Source organism: Diceros bicornis, chromosome 26 (genome assembly GCF_020826845.1).
Source record: "Diceros bicornis minor isolate mBicDic1 chromosome 26, mDicBic1.mat.cur, whole genome shotgun sequence".
NCBI lineage: Eukaryota > Metazoa > Chordata > Mammalia > Perissodactyla > Rhinocerotidae > Diceros > Diceros bicornis.
The window spans coordinates 45,958,991-45,980,299 of NC_080765.1; the positions used below are offsets into that span (position 1 = coordinate 45,958,991).

The 21,309-nt window shown below is 53.2% G+C and overlaps 1 protein-coding gene across 3 annotated transcripts; it reads right to left on the reverse strand.

Moving 5' to 3' along the window:
* Positions 1–720: 720 nt before the first annotated feature.
* On the reverse strand, positions 721–19,909 carry CCNF (cyclin F). Of its 3 annotated transcripts, none has more exons than XM_058570276.1 (17): positions 19,865–19,909; positions 18,592–18,746; positions 17,196–17,302; positions 16,154–16,221; positions 14,741–14,934; positions 14,261–14,314; positions 13,356–13,460; positions 12,959–13,036; positions 10,504–10,655; positions 9,031–9,195; positions 6,961–7,084; positions 6,471–6,651; positions 6,028–6,115; positions 3,754–3,853; positions 3,517–3,644; positions 2,570–2,739; positions 721–1,800 (listed from the first exon to the last, which is right to left on the reverse strand). In XM_058570276.1, the coding sequence occupies exons 1-17, from the start codon at positions 19,878–19,880 to the stop codon at positions 1,328–1,330; spliced, it is 2,358 nt and encodes a 785-aa protein (XP_058426259.1). In that variant the 5' UTR covers positions 19,881–19,909; the 3' UTR covers positions 721–1,327. The 3 variants fall into 3 exon arrangements, with proteins under 3 accessions (XP_058426259.1, XP_058426258.1, XP_058426260.1); XM_058570275.1 differs by lacking the exon at positions 19,865–19,909 and adding an exon at positions 19,459–19,641; XM_058570277.1 differs by lacking the exons at positions 2,570–2,739; positions 19,865–19,909 and adding an exon at positions 19,459–19,643 and having other exon boundaries at positions 1,648–1,800.
* Between the last annotated feature and the right edge of the window lie 1,400 nt (positions 19,910–21,309).

Sequence of the window (21,309 nt, forward strand, 5' to 3'; positions counted from 1 at the left end):
CCCTAAGCAGATCCACCCTCACCCACAGGCAGGGACAGGTCCTCTGAATCTTGCTCTTCGGCATCTTGGTCACCTCAGATGTTACAAATGACACAATTTTTTTCTGGCTAACCTCTCTGGGAAAATTCTCTTTGCATAAAGCGTGTCAGGATAGCAATGAGGGATTTGAATCAGAGTTTCATTTTTTAGTTAGGCCTAAATAATGTTAAGAATCTTTTGTTTTTTTAATGTAATACCTTCTATTTTTTTTTTTTTTTTGGTGAGGGAGATCAGCCCTGAGCTAACATCCGATGCCAATCCTCCTCTTTTTTGCTGAGGAAGATGGGCCTTGGGCTAACATCAGTGCCCATCTTCCTCTACTTTATATGGGACGCCGCCACAGCATGGCTTTGACAAGCGGTGCGTCGGTGCGCCCGGGGATCCAAACCCGCAAACCCGCAAACCCTGGCCCGCGGAAGTGGAGCATGTGCACTTAACCGCTTGCGCCACCGGGCCGGCCCCATAATACCTTCTATTTTTAATTGTTCTTTTGTTTTCATCTTAGAGGAAGAATGAAGGATGCCAATAAAGACAGGAAAAGAAAGGGCCCAGAAATTCAGCGCAAAGAGAGACATTCCTACGAACACCATCTGTTGGGGACACAGACGAGTCATTCCGGGAGGAAGGACAGATTTCTAAAATGAGCTAGAGTGTGGGAGGGAGGGAACCTGTGGCCGGCCTGCAAAAGGTCAGGGCCCTCACACCTGGCAGTCACACACAGTCCACGCTGATGTGCAGGGCTTGGCTTCTTCACTCTGGGACCCGCCACTCAGTGAGGAAGGGAGCAGATGCCCGGGCAGGTGGGCTCGGGGATGGTGGTGGGCTCAGGGCTATCAGCTCACCCTGGAACCCAATATCAGAGAGATGCAGGGAGGGGTAAGCTGTGCCAGGCTACCTGGTCACGTGTGTTCTCAATAGTGAAGGCTGTTGGCTCCTGGGATGGGGCTCAGTGGGGCTGGGAAGATCAGGATGTGGGCTTAAGCTTCCTGGAGAAAACAGTACGGACACAGGAGGACAGAGAAATAGGCTCCACATGGTGTGGCATGATTACTTTGAGGCTAAACTTTCCAAAGAGAAGGATCTGAGATTTTTGTTCTGATTTAGACATTCTGCTGGCTCACACGGGACTGACTCCCCTGGAGAAGGAAACTTAGTGCTCCAAGTTCTCCTCTCCGTTCCCTGTGCGACAGCCCCCAGGGGTCTACAAGCCCCCACCCCTCACTTGCACAACAGCAGCCCTCCCTCAGCAAACCTTCACTGTGGGAAAAGCTCTCACACACTCACAGCTTCAGAAGCCCAAGTTCATCTCCTCCTCCCCCTCCACGCTGTGGGCGGATAGGTTTTTCCTCTTCACCTGTTGCTGGGGAATACTGTTCTCTGGGAAGCTCGGGGGACGACACTGTAAACATGACTTCTTGGTGTGATGGTGGCAAGGCTGTGTGTTCGAGTCACTGCCTGGGGACAGCACTGAGGTAGATCGGGGAGGGCCCCCTGAGCTGCTGTCCACAGAGTTTGTGGGACTCGCACTGCTGACAGAGGAGTATCCTGAGGTCGTGATGTCCTTGCCCGGCTCCCTCCTGCTGCAGAGAGAGGGCTCATGCCCTGGGGTCTGAGGCGTCTGGGTTCCTGGCACTAAGGTGTGTAGATTCTGGTGTCCCTTGTCCTCCGGGCAGGCCTCCTCGTCACTCGATTCCTGGCAGCAGTGCTGCTCTGGGTTCAGGTGGACCACCATGACATCGAGGATGCCGCTGGGAGCTGTCACTGTGGGAGACATGAGGGGAGAAGTCAGGCCACAGCCCGAGCATCAAGGTGACCCCCTGCCCAGTCAGGACCCCAGGTGGCCCAGGGTCCAGCTCTCAGCCAGGACAGGTGTGGCTCTTGGCCACACATCCTGGACCTCGCCTGACAGTGCTGCTCTCCTTTGGGTAAGAAATTGAGGGTGAAGTGCCTCCTTCAAGCTTGGGGTGGCACCCTATGTGACTTGGGAGACAGTAGGAAATGACAACAAACTGGCCGTCTAATAATTTACTTAATCTCCTGAGTGGACAGAGAAGCAAGCAATTGGAAAAATTGCTAGAAACTGCTTGAGCTGGGCTTCCTGTGCAGATGGCTACCTGAGAACATGGGGACAGAGCCTCCTGCAGCCTGCCCCGAGGGGTGCGTGAGGCAAAGAGCCCAACAGAGTGGTGGGGGCACATCTCACACAATGTTGTGGAAAGATTTTATTGTGAACTCCAGACAGGATCTCTCCCTCTTCCCCTGCCCTGGTGAGGTCCTTCCATCAACACAGGCCCAGTTGGAGCTGGATACAGGTTTGGCCTAAATCCTCTCCTCCCCGTGGGCTAGGAGAACATCCCTCCCCACCCCCACCCCTGCTGTGGTGTCCCAGGGGCTCTGCTCTCTCATATCTACCTGTGTCTGGACGTGTTCTCCTGCAGGTAAGGCCAGGGGGTCCTCTACGCCAGCTGCCCTCCTGCCCACTGTCCCCTCTGGCCCAGCACCTGGGTGGCTTCATGGCTGTGGCACTCACCATCGCCCTCCTTCTCGCCCTCGCTCTCCTGGTCACCCTCATAGCCAGAGCAGTAGTCCAGGCTCCAGTCCAGGAAGCTGCCCAGCAGCGTTTCCTCCTGGCTGGACAGCTCTGCGGTGGGCGTGGTGACAAAGCTGCCCCTGTCCTCCTGGAGGCTGTTCTCCCGCTTCCTGTGAGGCAGGAGAGCCAGGAATCTGGTCACAGGTGGCAGTGTTGGGAGGCCAGCCTGGTCCTTGGGACCTGCCTGGCCTGCCCCAGTGTGCTGTGAGCAGGGACAACAGAGCTACCCAGTGCCTGCCCTCAGGAAGCTCATGGCACAGAGTCATAGAGGCAAGGTCGGCAGCACAGTGAAGGTCCTGCTCACCTGGACTTTGTAGGATCAATAAGAGTTCTTCAGGTGGGTGAGGTCGGGAGGAGAAGTTATTTCAGGTGGTACAGGCAGGACATTGAGATAGGAGAGACGGGGAGTAGTACATGGGACACACATGGGAGAGGGTGGACACCAGGGCGGAGCAAGGAAAGTGCTGAGGACACTAATCAGGTTACAGCTGGAGCGGGAGTGGAGCAACACTGAGGAGAAGGGCGGCCCAGGATGGCACAAGACTGGCGTGTGGCAGGGCCAGAGCCAGAGCTGGGTTCAACTTGTGCTCAAGACTATCTTCCCTCAAAGGGAGCTAGGTTAAAGCAAGAGAGACAGCCGGGTGGGAGAAAGGAGGACGGGGCTGCAGACAGTGGAGATTAGGCCCAGGGGCCTGAGGCTTGGATTCAACCCCAGCTTTGTTTTTCGTGGGATCTGCTGCTTCTCCTTGCTACACTTTAGGAGCCCCCTGTGTAACAGGGTAGGTAATGGAGCCCCTCAGATGGCTGCAGGGGTCAGGAGGGAACACAAGCCTGGCACGCAGGAGCCAACATTGCATCGCACCATTACAGACACGGGGCTTACTAACCGCTTGGTTCTCCTTCCAGAGGGAGAGCTGAGGAAGGCGTGAATTTCCCCCCTGCTGAGGAAAGACGTGGGTTCTAGGCTCTCTTGTTTTACTCCTAGAGCTGCACATAACTGGCTGTAGCTCAGCACCTGAGAAGAAGACGGGGTCAGAGGAAGGGGTCAGAGAGGGGCAAGCAGGGCCCATCCCCATCCCAGCACCCCGATCAGACGCCTGGGTGGCAGGGAAGGAGGGTGGCACCTCTTCCTGACTGATCTCTTCATAGCGCTTGTCCTCAAATCGCTGCTTCACAGCAGTCAGAGAGACTTGCCTGTAGTCCTTGGGGGCATCATCGTGGAAGCTGCAAACAGAAGCACATGTGAAGGGCAGCGGGCGCCATGCAGGGGGCTGCGTGTGTGGGCGCCGGGACAGGTGGCGTGGGCACGCCCACCCCAAGAGCCTCCCGTTTGAGCCTCCACTCACTGAAGTGAGAGGGGATAACACACTTGCCACAATAGCCCAGGGATGGGAGGTAAACAGGGCGCCGCTGCGGAAAACAGTCTGGCAGTTCCTCAAACAGACCCAGAGGCACCTAAAACCCGGCACTTCCACTCCCGGTGTTTCCTCAAGAGAAATGTGAATATAAGTCACATGGAAACTTGTACAGGAATGTTCACAGCGCCATTATTCACAGCAGCCAAAAGGTGGAAACAACCCCAATGTCCATCAGTGCACAAATGAACAAACAAAATGTGGCCTGTCCACACAGTGGAATATCATTACAGTGGACAACATTACGTAGTGAAAAAGGCTGGTCACAAAGGCCACATCTTGTAGGATCCATTTCTATGAAATGTCCAGAACAGGCAAATCCATAGAGACTGAAAGTAGATGAACGTTTGCCTAGGGCTGGAGGGGAGGGAGTGATAGGTAAGGAGTGCAGGGTTTCTTTTGAGGGTGGTGAAAATGTTCTAAAATTAATTGTGGTGGTGGTTGCAAAACCCTGAATATACTAGCAGCCTGTTGAATTATACACTTAAAAAAAGTTTAATTTGTAAATAAATGTTTCCAATTTATCTTCCAATTTATTGTTTGAAAAAGAAAATAACTCCAGCGGGTAGGGGGACAGCCTGGCAACAACTTTTGGCAGCCAGCATCAGGGAACAACTATTTGCACTCCTAGCACGAGCAGCCGTGGGGTCAGACACACGCTGACCCGTCAACTGTCACCTGCGCTCTCTGTCCATCAGCTACGAGGTCTGGGCACTGCAGGAGAAAACAATGTGGGCCCAAGCACATGCTAGCCCCTAAGCTGACAGGTTCCCCTTTGCTGGAGCACGGCAAGGGAGATGGGGGAAGCAGCAGATGGGCCAGAGAAGGGGCTGGTTGGAGGGATTTGGGGCGGTGCCCAGAGAGTTCTGATCTCATCCCAGGTGTAAGCAGAAGGGACAGGCTCAGGATCAGAAGCCACTGGGGGAAGCTGAGGGGACCAGATCCCGAGATGTGTGAAGAAAATGCATTGGCCTTGAGAGCCGCTAGGGTTGGCCCGAGGTCTAGCACCAAATGCAATCTATGAGAAGGAACGGCCCAGGGAAGAGAGGGGATCCAGCTTGGACAAGCTGGCACGCGGGTCTGGGGCTCAGATGTGTTCTGAATCCTGGAAGTGGTTAAGCCTCCCAGAGAGAGTCTGGAAGAGGCAGAAAGCAGGATGACCAGACCCTCCCTCGTGCAGGGGGAAGGGGACACTGAGGCAGCAGATGCTGAGGCGGTGTGGCTTTAAGAGGAAGGTGGAGGTCATTGGGGGCTTTAGCAGATTGCATATGCTAAATGTGGGGGCAAGGGGAGTGGGGACTAGAGTGAGTGGGACTGAGGAGTGGGAGGAGCACATATGCCAGTCAAGCTGAGGCGGGAGGAGAGGGACAGGGCTGCAGCAAGAAGCAAACTCAGCCCGGTATGTGCCAACCTCTGAGCTAGAGGACAACTTGCCCCCCACTAAAACTACCACGGGTCGGGGAGACGGCCTCATTTTCTCTATTACGTTCCACTGCCCGCAGAATTAGGTTTGGGTTGGGAGGAGCTGCTGCACACACATCCAACGTGAAAAACATGTGAAATAAGCAACATGGCTCTGGAATTTTTAAATGTCAACTCCAAGACATACAACTCACTATGGGGCAGGTCTGTATATGGACTGACAGCCCTCACCCTCCCCTGAGAGTGCATTCCTCATGGTATTGAGGACACACCCTCTGCGACAGAGGTTGGGTAGGAGGACTCACTTCCATTTACGGACTTACCACTTTTCTTTTTCTTTCTTTCGTTTTTTTTTTGGTGAGAAGATTGGCCCTGAGCTAACATCTGTTGCCAATCTTCGTCTATTTTTTTTTTTTTTTTTGTATGTGGGACACTGTCACAGCATGGCTTGATGAGCAGTGAGTAGGTCCACGCCCAGGATCTGAACCTGCGAACCCTGGGTCACCAAAGCAGAGCGTGCAAACTTAACCATTATGTCACCAGGCTGGCCCCTAGACTTACCACTTTTGATGAAGGTTCAGGACACAGGGTATGAGGTCTTCACAGGAGAACCCGGTGAGGTCCCATAGCCGAGTGGTCCAGGGCTGGGCTGAGGAGGAAAGCAGGAATGACAGGGCTGTTCTGACACCTGCTCACACCCCACAGCCCTGATGGTTCTTTTGTGGAGCTTCCCAGAGCTCAGAGTTGAAAAGGCCCCATATAAAAAGTATGCGTGCTCACTGTCAACAGTGTGGGAAATATTTAAGCTAGAGCCATCTCTGACCTCACCCCTAGAGAATGGCTTTTAGTCCATTCTGGTGTTTCCTTCTCTAGATGAAATGGGCACACTGCTTTTTCTCCCTCCATCCCTCTCGTATTTGAGCACTGTCCTGACTCCAGGAACCCCCTAGGCCCCGGGCTCAGCCTGTGCTCTGAGTGGCTGGCTGAAAGGGCAGGCTCCTTACTCTGCCCATGTGTCAGCCTCGCCAGAAGCAGGGCAGCAGCGGCCAGGTGGGCCGGGGCATAGGTGGCCAGGCTGGTGTGCAGCAGGGAGAGCTCGCAGAGGAAGCTACACAGGTGCTGGGTTCTTGGTGCCACGGGGACCAGTGTCAGCAGGACATCCTTGTAATCGACCACAGTGGGGACCTAGATGGAACAGGGAGATGGACATGCAGTCTCAGCAGACACAGGGCTCATATACCCACTCAATGGGTTAGATGGTTCTTGGAAACACCACTCCAAAGCATGGCCCAGCGTGGGGTCTGGCCTGACCAATGTTCATGCTGGACGCCACGGCATGCAGTGATGAGATGTAGCCGTGGCCTTGTGCCCTCTGAGTACAGGAGGACTTCCCAGAGCAGGAAAGCTCAATGCCATGCGGATGCACTTGGCTCCTCCCACTCCCTCGCATGACTTCAACTTTGATTTAAAAGGAAAAAACAAATGGCCACTTACTCGAATCTTCCCTTCCAGGGCAGAGATGATCTCTCCCATCATCCTCACCAGGTCCTCGTACTTGTACGTGTTGTCTGTGAGCCACACGGCCTCTCGGATTGTCAGGATCTCTTTGCTGATGAACCTGGAATGTCAAGAAGGGATCTGAGCACTGAGCCCACTTCCCTCAGTGGAGGCGATAGCTTTAGGCCTCAGTGACAGAGGGGAGTCAAGAGCGGACCCAGCTACCCACGGCTACAGAGGGGGATTGAAAAGGTAATATGACCCTGTCATAAGGGGCTAGAAAAGAAGAGGGATTAGTGCCATGGACCAGTGGCAGTGGGAGTGGCTGGACTGCCAGGCACGCAGATGTTTCTGCAAAAGGCACCCATGAATGACGTGATAGATCAATCCTCTTAATGATCTGAGGGATGAGTGTTTGCCCTGCCTTACGTCAGCTTCTATGGAGTGAGTATAAAACCCAGGTTTTATGCAGGTGAGCCAGCAGAACCAGAACTGGAGGCTGTTAGAAGGTCTGAACACAGCATGGGCTCTGGCCACACGAATCTTGATTGTCCCTTAAGCAGGTGGTCACCCTGTTCTCTACTCTCCACCAGCACCAACTACCAGGGAACACGCTGGTCCAGCGGCCTGTCCAGGGCACCTCCCGCAGCAAGGCCGGACCGGGGCCAAGCCCGTGGCCACTCTGCCCTGCAGACTCTGCAGCTCCCACGTTTGCTGTCAGCTTGACTGAGAAAGAGGACAGGAGGTGCGGGGACCACAGGTGCCAAAAAGATGAGATGCAAGTGGGGCCGATGAGAGCCCTACACTTGGAGTGGAGGTGGGGGCATCCCAGCCTCTGAAATTTTTTTAAAGCAATTATTATCTCTCTGCCAGCCATTCTGTGGTCCAGTAACTTGGTCTCAGATTGCAAGAACGTAATTACGCCATTTAGATCCAGGGAGGCAGGGGCCCTGTCTGTTCAGCCCTCTCTGGTGAGACGACCTGGAACGCTGGGTTCCAAGATCACATTTGAGAGGAGCCTGGACAGTGCGCGGAGTCTGCTCGCTGACCCTGAGAACATGCTTCTGTCTGGGGTCATGTGACCCTGCTTCCACAGCCACTCAAAGGGACCACACTTCCCAGCTCCTGTCCTGGCCACATGACTAAGCTCACTGCAAAGGTGGACACCGTGGCCTTAGGGGCGGGGGGTGTGGCAGAGAGTGTAAGACAGGAGCTGGGGTTCCTCGGTGACCTCATGAAACAGAGAAACAATCCCAATAACACAAGCCTGAACTCTCTGCCTCTGGGTTACTGTGTACAAGAGCAATCGGTCTCTGTGTTCACACTACTGTGTGTGGCGGGCCTGCCCTCATCCCCAGCCTCACAGATAAGGACGCGTGGTCTGGAAAGCACTGCCCAGGGGACATGGTGGACCAGGCGGGGGACGTCTGGTTTAAGAAAACAAGAAAATGCAAGATGTATGGTGAGAATCACCGTCCATATTGCTTCCAAAGGCAAAACCGGGGCAGACAGAATTGTTCAAGGATGGTGGATTTTGTCCAGTTTGAAAAGTCAGAGCTGTCAGGCGTGCAGGCTGCCCTGCGAGAAAAATGTACCCCGTCTTGTGTGGTTGGAGTGGGGTCTTCAGGGAGTTGAGTGGGGAATGTGAGACCCCTAACTGCAGGTCTCTGACAACACAGATGTGAGAACTTGACCACCAAGAAGCAGTCTTTCTGTGATCTCAGGAGGAGGGCCTGGAGGAGGGCAGCCAACTGTGACCCTCCCTTGTCTCCACGTCACCCTCAGGGGCCAGGGGAAGAGGGGTCCAGCTTGAGCCTGCCCAAGCGAGACCACACTCTGGGTCATGAGACTGCATGCCAGGACGAGGGGCCACCTACATGCTGAGGGTCAGCTCTGTTGTCCCCGCGTGGGGAGGACTACTGGGCTTGGGCACTCCCTAAAATTAAAACCCCCATCTAACGAGGTGGGACACTGAAGGCTTATTTCACTGAAAAGCCAGCCGGTGAACTGGGCAGGGCCAGCACGCTGTGCACCATCCTGTGGGCCCGGCCTCGGGGGGCTTCTCACCGGGTGCAGATGACCATGCAGGCGATGCCCAGCAGCTGGAGCCTGTACCGGGGCACCAGCCTCCTCTGCAGGTACCGGTCCACACATTCCACGGTCAGGTGAAGGCACAGGCTCGTGAAGTCTTTCATGGTGGCGACTTCTACCAGCCAGTCGATCAGAATGTACCTACAAAGAACGCCACCCCTGAAAACTAAGACGAGCATTCACGAGTGTCCCATATTCCATCCTGCCCGGCCTGTCTGTCCCGAAGGAGTGACCTGGCCATCTGCGGCATCGTTGGTTTACCCTGGAACCTGTCCAAGGCTGAGACATCGTGTCCAAGGGGGCTGGGGAGGCCCCACATCTCCTGACTTTGTCCTGGGAGGCAGGTAAGCTCACATATCTGTGTACCCTGCCTCCCCACACCCCATGGCCCCCCAGGCACTGGATGAGCCTGGACCCACCAGGTAAAGGGGCAAGGCTTGTCTGCTCTGTAGGGTTGGGATGGATCATAGGCAGAGAAAAGTCACTCAACAGTGGCAAGACCTCTGGCCCTCCTGCAAACCCGTATTCTCTCCGCAGAACAGCTCACCCATCAGGGTCATTTATCATAACCCTCTGCAGTGGAGCAAAGAGCCAGGAAAGCAGCTAAAGTGGGATGCAGAGCTCATGCACTGGATTTCTCAGTCACCCAGCAACCCTGACAGAGCACACGGCTGACAGAGCTGACAGACATGGGGCCCCTCCTTGAGGGGGCTAAAACCTGGGGCCAGGGACACAGCCATCACCAGAGAATGCAGTGAGCAATGGCAAGGACACCCGAGCATGGTGAATGCCTTTCCAAACAATCAGAGGAGACACTCATCTTTATGCCGAGGGGATGGAGACAATGGAAGTAGGAGAGAGAAGAACCGGGATGCAGCAGGATTCTGTGCCAAGAGGGATGGGCTCCAGGTGTCAGCCCGGACAGAAGCATCTTCCATAGGTGGAGCGAAGGAGGGAAGGATGGGGCTGAGGTGGTGGAATGGGGGGAAGGGAGGAATAGAGGTGGCAGAGAAGGGAGAGAGGACAAGGGAGGAAGACAGGCCTCTATTTTCTCCTAGGAGGAAGAAGGCAGCACGAGTGCTTGAGGTTTAAACCTGCCCCTCTTGAGGACAGAAGAGGTGGTAAAGAAAAGGTGGTTTTGGCTTCAGAAATTAGGGATATGAATCCCATCATTTCAGAAAGATGTTTAAGATGATTTAACACATTCTGAGGCTTAAAAAGGAAAACTGGAGAGAGCAGACACTTATGTGGGATATTTTCTCTTCAAAGTCCTGGATAACTCAGGCATTACTGGTTTAGAAAACACACACACACACACACACACTCGAACGGGGGAAGCTGGTGGGGCTGACAACACCCGATGCCCTGTGACAGGTAGCTCAGGTGAAACAGAATGGACAGCTCCCTCTGCCCCGGAGACCAGTTGTCACTCTGCCTCCCACCCCTCACCTCATTGTGTCGTTGAGTCCCTTCTGTACAGAGAAGACCTGCTGCTTACTGACGGCGTGGGAGGCCTGAAACAGCTGGCAGACTATCTCGTTGGAAGCTTTTGCCTCTAGCCCAAGCTGGTTTGCATTTGCACAGGCTTTGGCTAAAGACAGCTGAGGAAGGAAAGACATCAGCATGAACACGAAGCAGTGGGCTTTTCAGGTTTTCTATTTCCAAACGTGAAGGGCTATTGAGTAGAAGACGTGTGCATCCACATCCACCCTACTTACACCTTCTAAGCCTTCTGGAACCGCTATGGCTAAGATTTTAATTATTTTTTGAAATAAGTAATAAATCACATGATAAAAAATTTTAAAAGGGACAAAAGGCGCATGGTGGAATGTTAGTTGCCTTCCCACCCTGGTTCAGCCCCTCAGCCAATTTTAAGTCTTCTGCCAACGGTTTCTTTTCTTTTGGTGAGGAAGATTCACCCTGAGCTAACCTCTGTTGACAATCTTCCTTTTTTTTGGCTTGAGGAAGATTAGCCCTGAGCTAACATCTGTACCAGTCTTCCTCTATTTTGTATGTGGGTTGTCGCCTCAGCATGGCTGATGAGTGGCATAGATCCGCGCCTGGGATCTGGACCTCTGAACTAAGGCCACCAAAGCAGAGTGCACCAAACTTAATCACTATGCCACGGGGCTGGCCCCTGCCAATGGTTTTTTAACAGAATTAGGTTTGTTTCTGTTCTCCCCCAGTTACGAGAGCTAGATACTCTGGGAGAAGCTGCAGAGCAAAGTGGCCAAGAGCTAGCTGGGGGCTCAGATGCCCCGGCTTTAAAACCCAGGTCACTGTGTGACCACAGGCAAGGTGGGGGAACTTCTCCGTGCCTCAGTTTCCCTTTTCAGGAAACACCATAACAGCACCTGCTTTGGCAAATGGATGTGAAGATTAACAAGATGTGTCGAGCATTTTGCACAGGACCCACCGGCAGCCACTAAGCCCTCAGATGGTTACTATCAACCATTTCTATATATTTCCTTCTAGATTTTTCTATGCATTTGTAACAGTATGTATAGCATTCGTAATCACAGTGTACATACATTTTATCTTTTCCCCGCCTACCTAACCATAACGTGGTCCTTCTGATAGGAAACATCTGTAAGCGTGTTTCACCTGCTCTTCCTTTTAGGGTGTTTCTGATTTGTCATTTGGTGGAACATCTTAGTGTAGCCATTTGGAATTGTTCCAGTCTGCCCGCATGTTCAATCCACAGGAGCAGCTGTGCTGAGGCTTGCTACCTGTGCCCAAGTGCACCGACTCTCACGCCCACTAGTAGGAACACTATTTCATCATATCTTTGCCAGCAAACACTGCTATTGTTAAAAATGTGTATTTCAGAAGTTACTAGCTGTCCACTCAAAAACACACACAGAGTGTATATATGTATATAATTTGCTATATATATTTGCTGAGTTATAATAGATATATAATTTGCTAATATGATCAGTCACAATCTTGTTTAAACGTGTGTGCTTTCAACTAGCAGTGAGGTCTATAACCTGGCCCGTGTTTTGACCAGTTGTATGTATTTCCTCTTTTCTGAGAGTGGACTGAGGCCCTCTGAACATCTATCAGGGTCTTATTCTTACCGATTAGTCTGAGCTTCAGATGGAACCACATTGTTCATTGTTATATTTCCTGTAAATTTGTTGACTGCCTTTTTGGACATTTATGTCAAATGTAACTTAAACATTACAGTGCTCTGTGACATGTCAGGCTGGGCCAGCTACCGCTCTGTGCTTTTCCCCCCGCTTTTGATGGTAGATGACTCTCAACCACCCAGTTGGTGGGGGGGCAAGAGTGAGCTTCTACCTGCTTGGATTTCTTTGATTTGTCTCAAAACCATGACTTCATAACACCAGAGGAACTTGTTCTCTCTCCAACCTCTGAGTGACTTCTTGGTTTTGTGGAGAATACACCCAAGTTCAGAAATACCTAGAGAATATGCAGCAAGGGCAGAGCATCTGGAGAACACCAACTACAAAGCTCTAATGTCCTGGTTCTGACACTGGCGGACCTGGTGAACAGGTCAAATCAAGAGACTAGGACAGCATTCCACATGCCATCTGCTCTAAGGAGCCTCAGGTCCTGCTGCCGAGACAAGCTTTACCTACAGGACTTTAGGGAGTGGTATGAAGTTTGATAGCAGATGTAGTCCACAAGCACTTAGAAATCAAGAGGCTGGACGGCTGGCTTAGGGGCACTGGGCTTTGAGGCAATGGGGTGGAGATGGGCAGACATGAAGGAAGCACTTCCGGGCTCTCCTCCCCGTGTACCCCAGAGCTAAACTCCTTTAAGACCTGGCTCCAGCCCTGGGCCAATCTTACTGCCTCCTGAGTGGGAGCCTAAGCAGTGTTGCCCCCATGGTCCCCACGAGAGGAGACGTGAGGAGAAAGCCCAGCTCCTGCGTCACCTGCGCTTCCCAGCAGCCTTTGGCAGCATAGTCCCTGAGTTTCCGGAAGCTGTGGAGGCATCGTCCGGGATCCGACATCTGTCAACAGGAGAAAGTCACCATGTCTTTATACAGTTGTGTCTCTGGAGAAACTCAGAACCGACCCGTGGGGTTCTTAAATATCCCCCAACACCCACAGAGGGTCTCCGGCTATGCTTTCTTCCCAGCCCTTTATCCCCAAAGTGACAGTGGTCGTTCTGGGAAAGTGCTGAGAGTGGCCCAATGACCAGTGGCTCCTGAAGGCCCAGAAGCTGTACGAGGATCCCCCATGCTGACAGAACCTCGTCCAAGGGCCACTTTGGAGACTATGCCCTTGGCCAACATAATTCCTCCGGCCCCCAGACCCGGGTCCACTCACGTCCGTCTTTCTATCACTTTCCCAGAGGAGGTATGAGCTGGTCAAACATCCCTGATTAGCAGACTCTTCAAACAGGTCACGGGCCTGCTTCTTTTTCTCTTCATCCTAGAATAAGTCCAAGTGCAGTTTCTTCTTTTCTTATTCTCTACTTTCTGCTAAATCATTCTACTAACCATCTCCGTCTCCCTCCATACCTCTAAGCAATCACATGCATTGTTCTCATCTTTGATAAAAATGAGTTAACTAAGTTGGAGTAGAAACCACTTCTCTAAAGATACAATTTGACAACCAACCTGGCAAGCGAACTTCTGAGCTCTGTCCTCACAGGCCCTGCTTTCTCCTGCAGGAGGTTTGAGTTTGGCTTGGCCTGCAGGCCTCCAGCTCAGCTCTGGGCCACCGGAGGGCCAGCCCTCCACACTGAACCCCCTGGACGACGATGTTGGAGGCTTTCCCAGGGTTCCTCCACCTCCTCCCTCATGTTCAGTGTCCCTCCCTGCTGCTGTCGGCACACGTCACCAGAAGCCACCACCTTCCCTGCGTTTGCTGCAGAGCGGGTTCCTCACAAAGCTTATTAAAGCTTTCTCAAGTGTCAGAGGTCTGTGTGAGGAGCGGGAGAGGCCTGCCAGTAGCAGAGCTGTGAAACAAAAAAGCCCGTGGTCTGGGGCACACGCAGAGGCTCTGCCCAGCTCCACGTGGCCCTCACGGGCAGGCCTTGCTTTGGCTTTGAACCCTGGATGGCCCCTTCTGCTGCTTTTCACTTACTTCCTGGTCCTCGGTGTTGGTGGCTGCCAGAAAGGTGGACAGCACAGAAATGCGAGCCGCTGTGCTCCCCGGCTCTGTGCTTACCTGGGCCAGGGACATGTCAAACAACACAGAGTCCAAGTGGGATGGACAACTTGACTCACCTCGAAGAGACTCAGCACTCTCCCCAAGCAGTGCAGTATAGATGCTCTGTGAGTCTAAAAAACAAAGAGGAGAAATAAGTGTGATTATCAGTGGAGAGAACTTCCAGGGGGCCACCCTTCTCAGGCTGCGTGTCCTTGTGGCCCCTGCCCAGCTTCCCCGCGCCCTCTCTGATTCCAGGCTTCAGCTCTGACTGCTTCTTGGAGCCTCAGTCCTGTCTTTTCAGCTGTCAATGCGTCTGCAGCCCAGCCCTGCATCCGATTCCCCCGACCCCCAGCTCTGAGGCCGCCTCTCCTGCTGGGTTGTTCCCAGAGGCTCCTACGTCCACACTCTCGATTTTCTATGCCCCCACTGCCCCTAGGTCCCTGACTTTACCTGGTCCAAAGGGTCTCCCCCTCAAGGTTTCCTCACCTCCCAGGACCCTAGGGGGCTGGGACTGCCTAGTATGACCTGCCCCACGGGTGTTCCTTGCCAGGACTCACTTTCTGCAGCTGGCACTCTGCCCGGAGGATCTCATGAACCACGGCCTTGCAACAGCTTCCAGACACTGACCACGGAGGGCGGATGAAGAGCCAGATGAAAGGAGCGGCACTGACATTCAGCCGCTCAGTGAGACTGAAGAAGTGAGAGGCCTTCAGGCCATTCACCTCTGCACGGGCCTCATCAGACACAGACACTGCGGAGACAGACAGAACGTAACCCAGGGATGTCTCTGGAGGACGGATGTGGAAAGTTCTCCAAGTTTTGTTTGAAAGTCTCAAACTTTAAGCTCACTGCAGTGCAACGTGAGAGAGAAGAGTCCTCCGGGATGGGGCTCCTCCTTTTCTTCCCCTACTTTGTGAATCATGTGTTCCTGCTGGGGTCCTTCCAGCAGCCTGGATTCTGAGGGTCAAGGAAGGTGCTCCCCTACAGAAGCGTCATATGCCCAGCCTCCCTTCTGCTGGGAACCACTGTCTGACCCCCTGCTAATAGGTACCATGTTTCTTTTTGGGGTAATGAGAATGTTCCAAAATTAGACAGTGGTGATGGCAGCACAACTCTGTGAATATATTAAAAACCACTGGATTGTACACTTTAGATGGGTGAGTTGTATGGTTTGTGAATTATGTCTGGGAACCACTGTCTGATGGGAGGGTGGGGGCAGGACTGCTGCTCTCCTGAGCCTAGAAGAGGACTGCTCATCATCTCTATCAGTCACACCAGCCCTGTCAACCAGCCACGTGCAGGAGCCATCTCTCAGCAAGACACCAGATCTTTTAGAAGTAGAAAAACTGCAGTGATCCCAAAGGTTGGGAGCCCGGACAGACTGCAGGCTAGTTCCTTGGTGTGCTAAGCAGACAAGTAGGAATTGGGAGAGAAGAAGGCTGCACAAGGTTCTTTCAAGGAACACCTGCCTCTTGGGGGTGAAGGAATCCAGGCACCAGGCCGGCTTTGACCTGCTGTACCCGCCTCCTGCTTGGAGACTTGGGTACCTGCGTTATTGACACCTTGTGGAATTAGGCACACTTTGACCAGTGCCCCTGAGTTCCACACAGGAACTGTGGCCAAGGAGAGGAGCCAGTGTTTACACATGGCTGCAATGTTAACTGGACAGAGGGCGGGCAGCTGGCTTGCCTAAGTAGCCTCCATTCTGAGTCTCTGCTCAGAGTCATTCTTTGCAGATCAAAATTAAAGGGCTCATTAAAAACAAGAAGTAATGTTCCCAAGCTACAAAATCAAAGTTCATCAATGGGTCCCTTAGTAGGGCACCTCAGAGCACAAGCTCCTGAGGAGAGGGTAAGGCAGACTGCCAGACACAGCAAGAACAGCAACTAAACACTGGGAAGGGCTCATGCTTATTCTAAAACGTCAATTCCAAGTGGAAGGAGAGCAGACCCAGCCCTGCGAGGACTTACGGCCTTCATTGTAGAGGTAGGCTATGCCCAGCTTCACAGCAGCTTCAAAATTTCCCTTTTCAGCAGCCCTAGAACATAAAATATCATACAATTTTATTCCGTGGAGGTTATGTTCCACTACAGCACTTGATACTAGAATACTTGTTTTCTGAACAGAAAATTTTTTAGGCAATGCAGTCAAACATCAGTTATCCACAACATGCTGCAACATGGATGAACCTTGAAAACACGCTAACTGAAAGAAGCCAGTCACAAAGCCACATGTTGTAAGATTCCACTTATATAAAATGTCTAGAATAGGCAAATCCATAGAGACAGAAAGCAGATTAGTGGCTGCCTAGGGTTTAGGGGATTGCAGGGAAAAGAGGGAGTGACTGCTGATGGGTACGGGGTTTCATTCTGGGGTAATGAGAATGTTCTAAAGTTAGATAGTGTTGATGGTTGCACAACTCTGTGATTATATTAAAATCCACTGAGTTGCACACTTTAAGTAGGTGAATTGTTTGGTATGTGGATTATGTCTCAGATGGCCTGCTTAGGACCATTGGCACGGTGGTGGGTCTAGTCACTGGCACACTGGGGCTCCCAGGCCGTGGGGCTCACAAACCCTCTGGCCCTCCCTCTGGGTCCCAACTCCAGGAGTGGGGTGGGATGAGCCAGTGAGTGAAACGCAATAGGATTTAACTCACATGGTTCTGACCAAAAGAAAAGAGGGCCGAGTAAACTTTCCACACACAGGTGACCTGTGTTTGAGTCATGTGGGACGGGTCACAGCCCAAGTGGGACCCTTCAGAAACACCGCTGTGACTAACCAGAGTTAGGCCTGTGTTGGTGGTGCGGATGACTGATGACTGTGCTAGAAGTCATATGACTAGATGAGTGAGGTCGACAGCCCTCGGTAACTCCCTGGGGGGATAAGGCGTTGGAGGGGGCAACAGCAAGAGGAAAATCGTTTCCAGGTCAGGCCTTGGGACACGGGCTGGCATACCAGGGGGACTCAAAGACAGGAGAAAACCGAGCCATTCTCAGCATGCAGAGATACCTTTCAAAGAGCTTCAGGTTCTTTGGAGAAGGCCACAGCTCCTGGAAGCTGGCACATGCCCACACGCTGGCGTGGTTGTCCACTAGGTACTTCAGGTGGGAGTGCACCTGCAGAACAATGGAAGTGGGGTGGGGTGAGGGGGGATTATCAAGGGACCTCCTGGAAGCCCTGCTCCTGGAGCTCTTGAAGACAGGACATAGACAGATGTAGCATCTCCTGTCTCCCTCCCCACCCCAATAGTAAAGGCCCCCAGTCTCTGTGTATCAAAGTAACAGCTGCTTTGAATACAGAAAAGAGCCCCAAAACAAGTTTCTCTGCAGCTCTAAAGGTGGGGATGGTGGTCCTGGGAGGCGGAATAAGCACTAGGCTGAGAAAAAGGGGACAACACCGCTGTAAGACCTGTGAGGGTCAGGGAAACTGACTCTAACCGCAGCAGGCAGGACACAAATCTGTTTTGTGCTTCTCTATCTGGGGCCTTGCTAGTAGGAGCATGGCTGGAGCCTGGTGGTCAACAGGGTCTCTTGGAAAAGACTGACACACGTAACAGCAGCCTCAAGTAGGACCCGGAGCCTCTGTCCTGGACAGAAGTAGGAGGTGCCCAGGCTGGGGCCCTAGCACAGCTGAGTATTTTAAGTGCTCAAGTTCCCACTGCCATTGAAAAGTCAGCACCCATGGACAACAGAGGCGGCTGTGGGAGCCAGAGAAGCGGGTTTTTGTTGGAATGTTCCCACTAATTTGCTGTATGCCCTTGGTTAAGTCATTCAAAGTGAGGATGCAGTTCCAATATCTGCAAAATAACTCCTAGAGTCCCTTTCAGTGCTAAATGTTACATGAGATTTGTCCTCAAGAACATACTTTTTTTGCGTGTGTGTGAGGAAGATTAGCCCTGAGCTAACATCCATTGCCAATCCTCCTCTTTTTGCTGAGGAAGATTGGCCCTGGGCTAACATCCGTGTCCATCTTCCTCTACTTTATATGTGGGACGCCTGCCACAGCATGGCTTGATAAGTGGTGCATACGTCCACGCCTGGCATCCAAGCCTGTGAACACTGGACCGCCGAAGCGGAGCACGCAAACTTAACCACTATGCCACTGGGCCGGCCTCCTCAAGAATATACTTTTATTCTTTTTAATACTATTTTTCAAGTGATGCAAATTTCACCACGATAAAGAGTACTTTCTGTTCAAATAAACATTGCAACAAACAGACTCAAATCTTAGTGTGCTACGTTTCAGCTTTCCTGCAATCAGAACCTCAAGCATCTATTAACAATATCATCCTTGTTTCCTCTGCCCCTTTTTGTAGCCAAAGTTTTGTTCGACATTTAAGAACATGAAGTCTTGATGGTATAACCAACAATGCTTGGGCTGACACTATTTTCATCTGGCAACTTACAGCTCGGACAGCGAGGATGTCCCCAACAGAAAGCCATTTCAGGATATGAAAGAGCACATCTTCCGGGAGACTCAAGATGGTTAGGTTTCGGGGTCTCCTTCTTATTCTTCGCTTTATAGGATAACAGAAACACTTGGCACACCTACAGTGGATCACTTAAGGAAAAAAAATCAGAATGGTCTAAGCGATGTGTGGAAAGGATTTGTGACGATATGAAAAGTTACATCCGAAGGTGACTTAACAGCTACTGTCCCCTACCTCACAAAAGGAACCTGCCATATTTCTAGTCTCAAAGACTAAATAAAGGAGTAGTAGTATATGAATTAAAGAAGACATCTTCATTCTTTCAAATATTCAATAAATATTTATGGTGAATAGCAGGTCATCATGTAACTTGGCTAATGGGAAACTTTCCATTAGCCAAGTTACATGATCCAGAGCCCAGATGACGACCAGGAAGGGGAAAAAAGCAGCCAACGCTGGTGATGGTTCTCCTTGCATTTCACTCTCAGGGAAGCCCCTCGGATACTTGATTTCTTTGCTTCTATTTGCACACATGACTAAAACGCATCATGTTCAATAAGGATCTGTGGACTTGAACAGTCTAGTTTTCAAATCCAAACGAGGAGGGTCAGCCCTGCAGAGAAGCAAAGGCTGGACGTGGAGGCCAGGCCAGGCCCAGCTCTGCGGATGTCAGAGCTGCCTAGCTGAGTCTCTCTCCACAGGGAGTCCTTCCAACTTCAACTCCAGCAACTCCTTTCTCATCTAAGCAGACAAACGAGAAGCTCTCAGGCAGGAGCCCCTCGCCTACAATTTAGCTGCTCTCCTCCCTCCAGTCCCAACAGGAGATGGCTGCTCTGCACCTACATGACCCGCTCCGCAGGACTTCTTGCCCCCTCCACTCGCTCTTCACCTGGGTCTTCCCATCAGCAATTAACCTGCTGCGAAAGCCAAACGTACATGCTGGGCGACCAAGTCCCATAGATTACAGAGATTTTACGTCTCCCTCATTCCCTTGCTCTAGGACAGACACGGAAATGCTTAACAGCCACGGTAATAACCACTGACACCGCAGCCGTGCTCACGGCCTCGGGCAGGTGCCAGGCCCCTCGCGGGGCTTTCTCACGGACCGGGGCGCCGCCGGGCATTTAAACCGCGCGCCCGACGGGCGCCGCCGCGATGAATCGCACTCCGGGCCGAGGGGCTCGAGCCGGCCCTGCTCAGTCTCGAGACGGCTCCCCGCGCGGTCCCGCCGCCCACGCCCCGCGCTCACCGCCGCCGCTCCCCATCGCCGCCGCCGCCGCCCGCCGCCGCTGCCGCCCAAGCCGCCCGCCAGCCCAGCGCGCCGCCCCACGCAGGCGCAGACCCGCCCCTCCGCCCGCTCGAGTTTTCAAACGCACCGGGCGCTCCCATTGGTCGGTCCGCTGCGCCCCGCCCCTGGCCCAGCCCACCCCGCAGGCTCCGTGAGCCCGCGATTGGCCGCGCCAGGACGCGGATTCGAACGCAGGCCGCTAATTGGTGAAGCCCGCCTGGGCGCCCCGCCTCCCCGGCCAGGTTGGGGGTCCAGGGCGGCGGAGCGCGGTTCAGGGAGCGCGGCTCAGGCAGGGCGGTCAGGGGCATATCTGAGTCCGCTCGGCCGGTGTGAGCTTGGGTTTGGGCCTGGGCCTCGCCGCTGGCTCGGCGGAAGAGATCCCGGCGGCCGGAACCCATGGCGAGCAGTGGGCTGTCAGTAAAGGTCTGAGCGGCCCGGCCGCGCCTCCGGGCCAGGGGTCTCGTGGAGGGCGGGGCGCAGCGGCGGCCTCGACGGGCTCTTCCACCTGTGTGGACGCAGGCGAGCCGGCCCCCGCAGGTGGCGCCGCGCCAAGGCCGCCCCTGACCTCTGGCACTCACTCCGAGACCGCACACCCTGCTTCCCGCCCGTGCTTCCGGCGAGGAGATCCCTGCTTCGGTAGCCGAGCCACTGTTGGCAGAGATCCTAAGGTAGAAAGTGGGGTGGCTCGAAATCTTCATTGACTCTGCCAGCACGTTTGACTCCTTCTTCCCACGAAACGTGGCTCACCCTGGACCCCTCCTCCCTCCCTGCTCCAAGGCCTCACCCTTTCACTCGGACCAGATATTGTCCCCCGTCTGTCCCCAGTATCTCCTCATCACTGCCGCCTGGGAGCCCTTCCTAAAATAGAAGTGCACGCCTGCTTGCTTTACTGGCTGCTGCCAGCACAACTATGCATTCTGTTCATTCAGGTATCAGGCAGCGCCCACCCCGCCTGTCATTCAACTCACATCCCGACTCTTTCATGAGACATTCTGACAAGAAATGCCATCTCCTGGGAGAAGTGTTTGATGGAGGAGGACAGAGTGGCTTTTCCTGGAGAGGCCAGGGAATCCGGGTCAAGGCTCTCCTCCCCACCCCCCACCCCCACCCCCAGCCTCAATCAGCTGTCTCCCCTCTCTCCCCCCATCCCTTGTGCTCACTGAACCCCTTCAGGATACTTGGTCTGTGCTTGGCAGCCGGGCACACACATAGAAGCCATGGTGCCAAGGCTCCATGCCAGTCTGGAGCAGGAGACAGAGAAGTAAATGGATGATCACAACACAGGATATGTAAGTCTCAGTGGTCCCAATGAGACAAGGGGCTGAGGCCTTGCAAGTTGGGGGTGGAGGAGGGGGCAGGAGTGATGTACACAGGCAGCCTAGTAGATAAAGCTGAGCAAGCCTGGG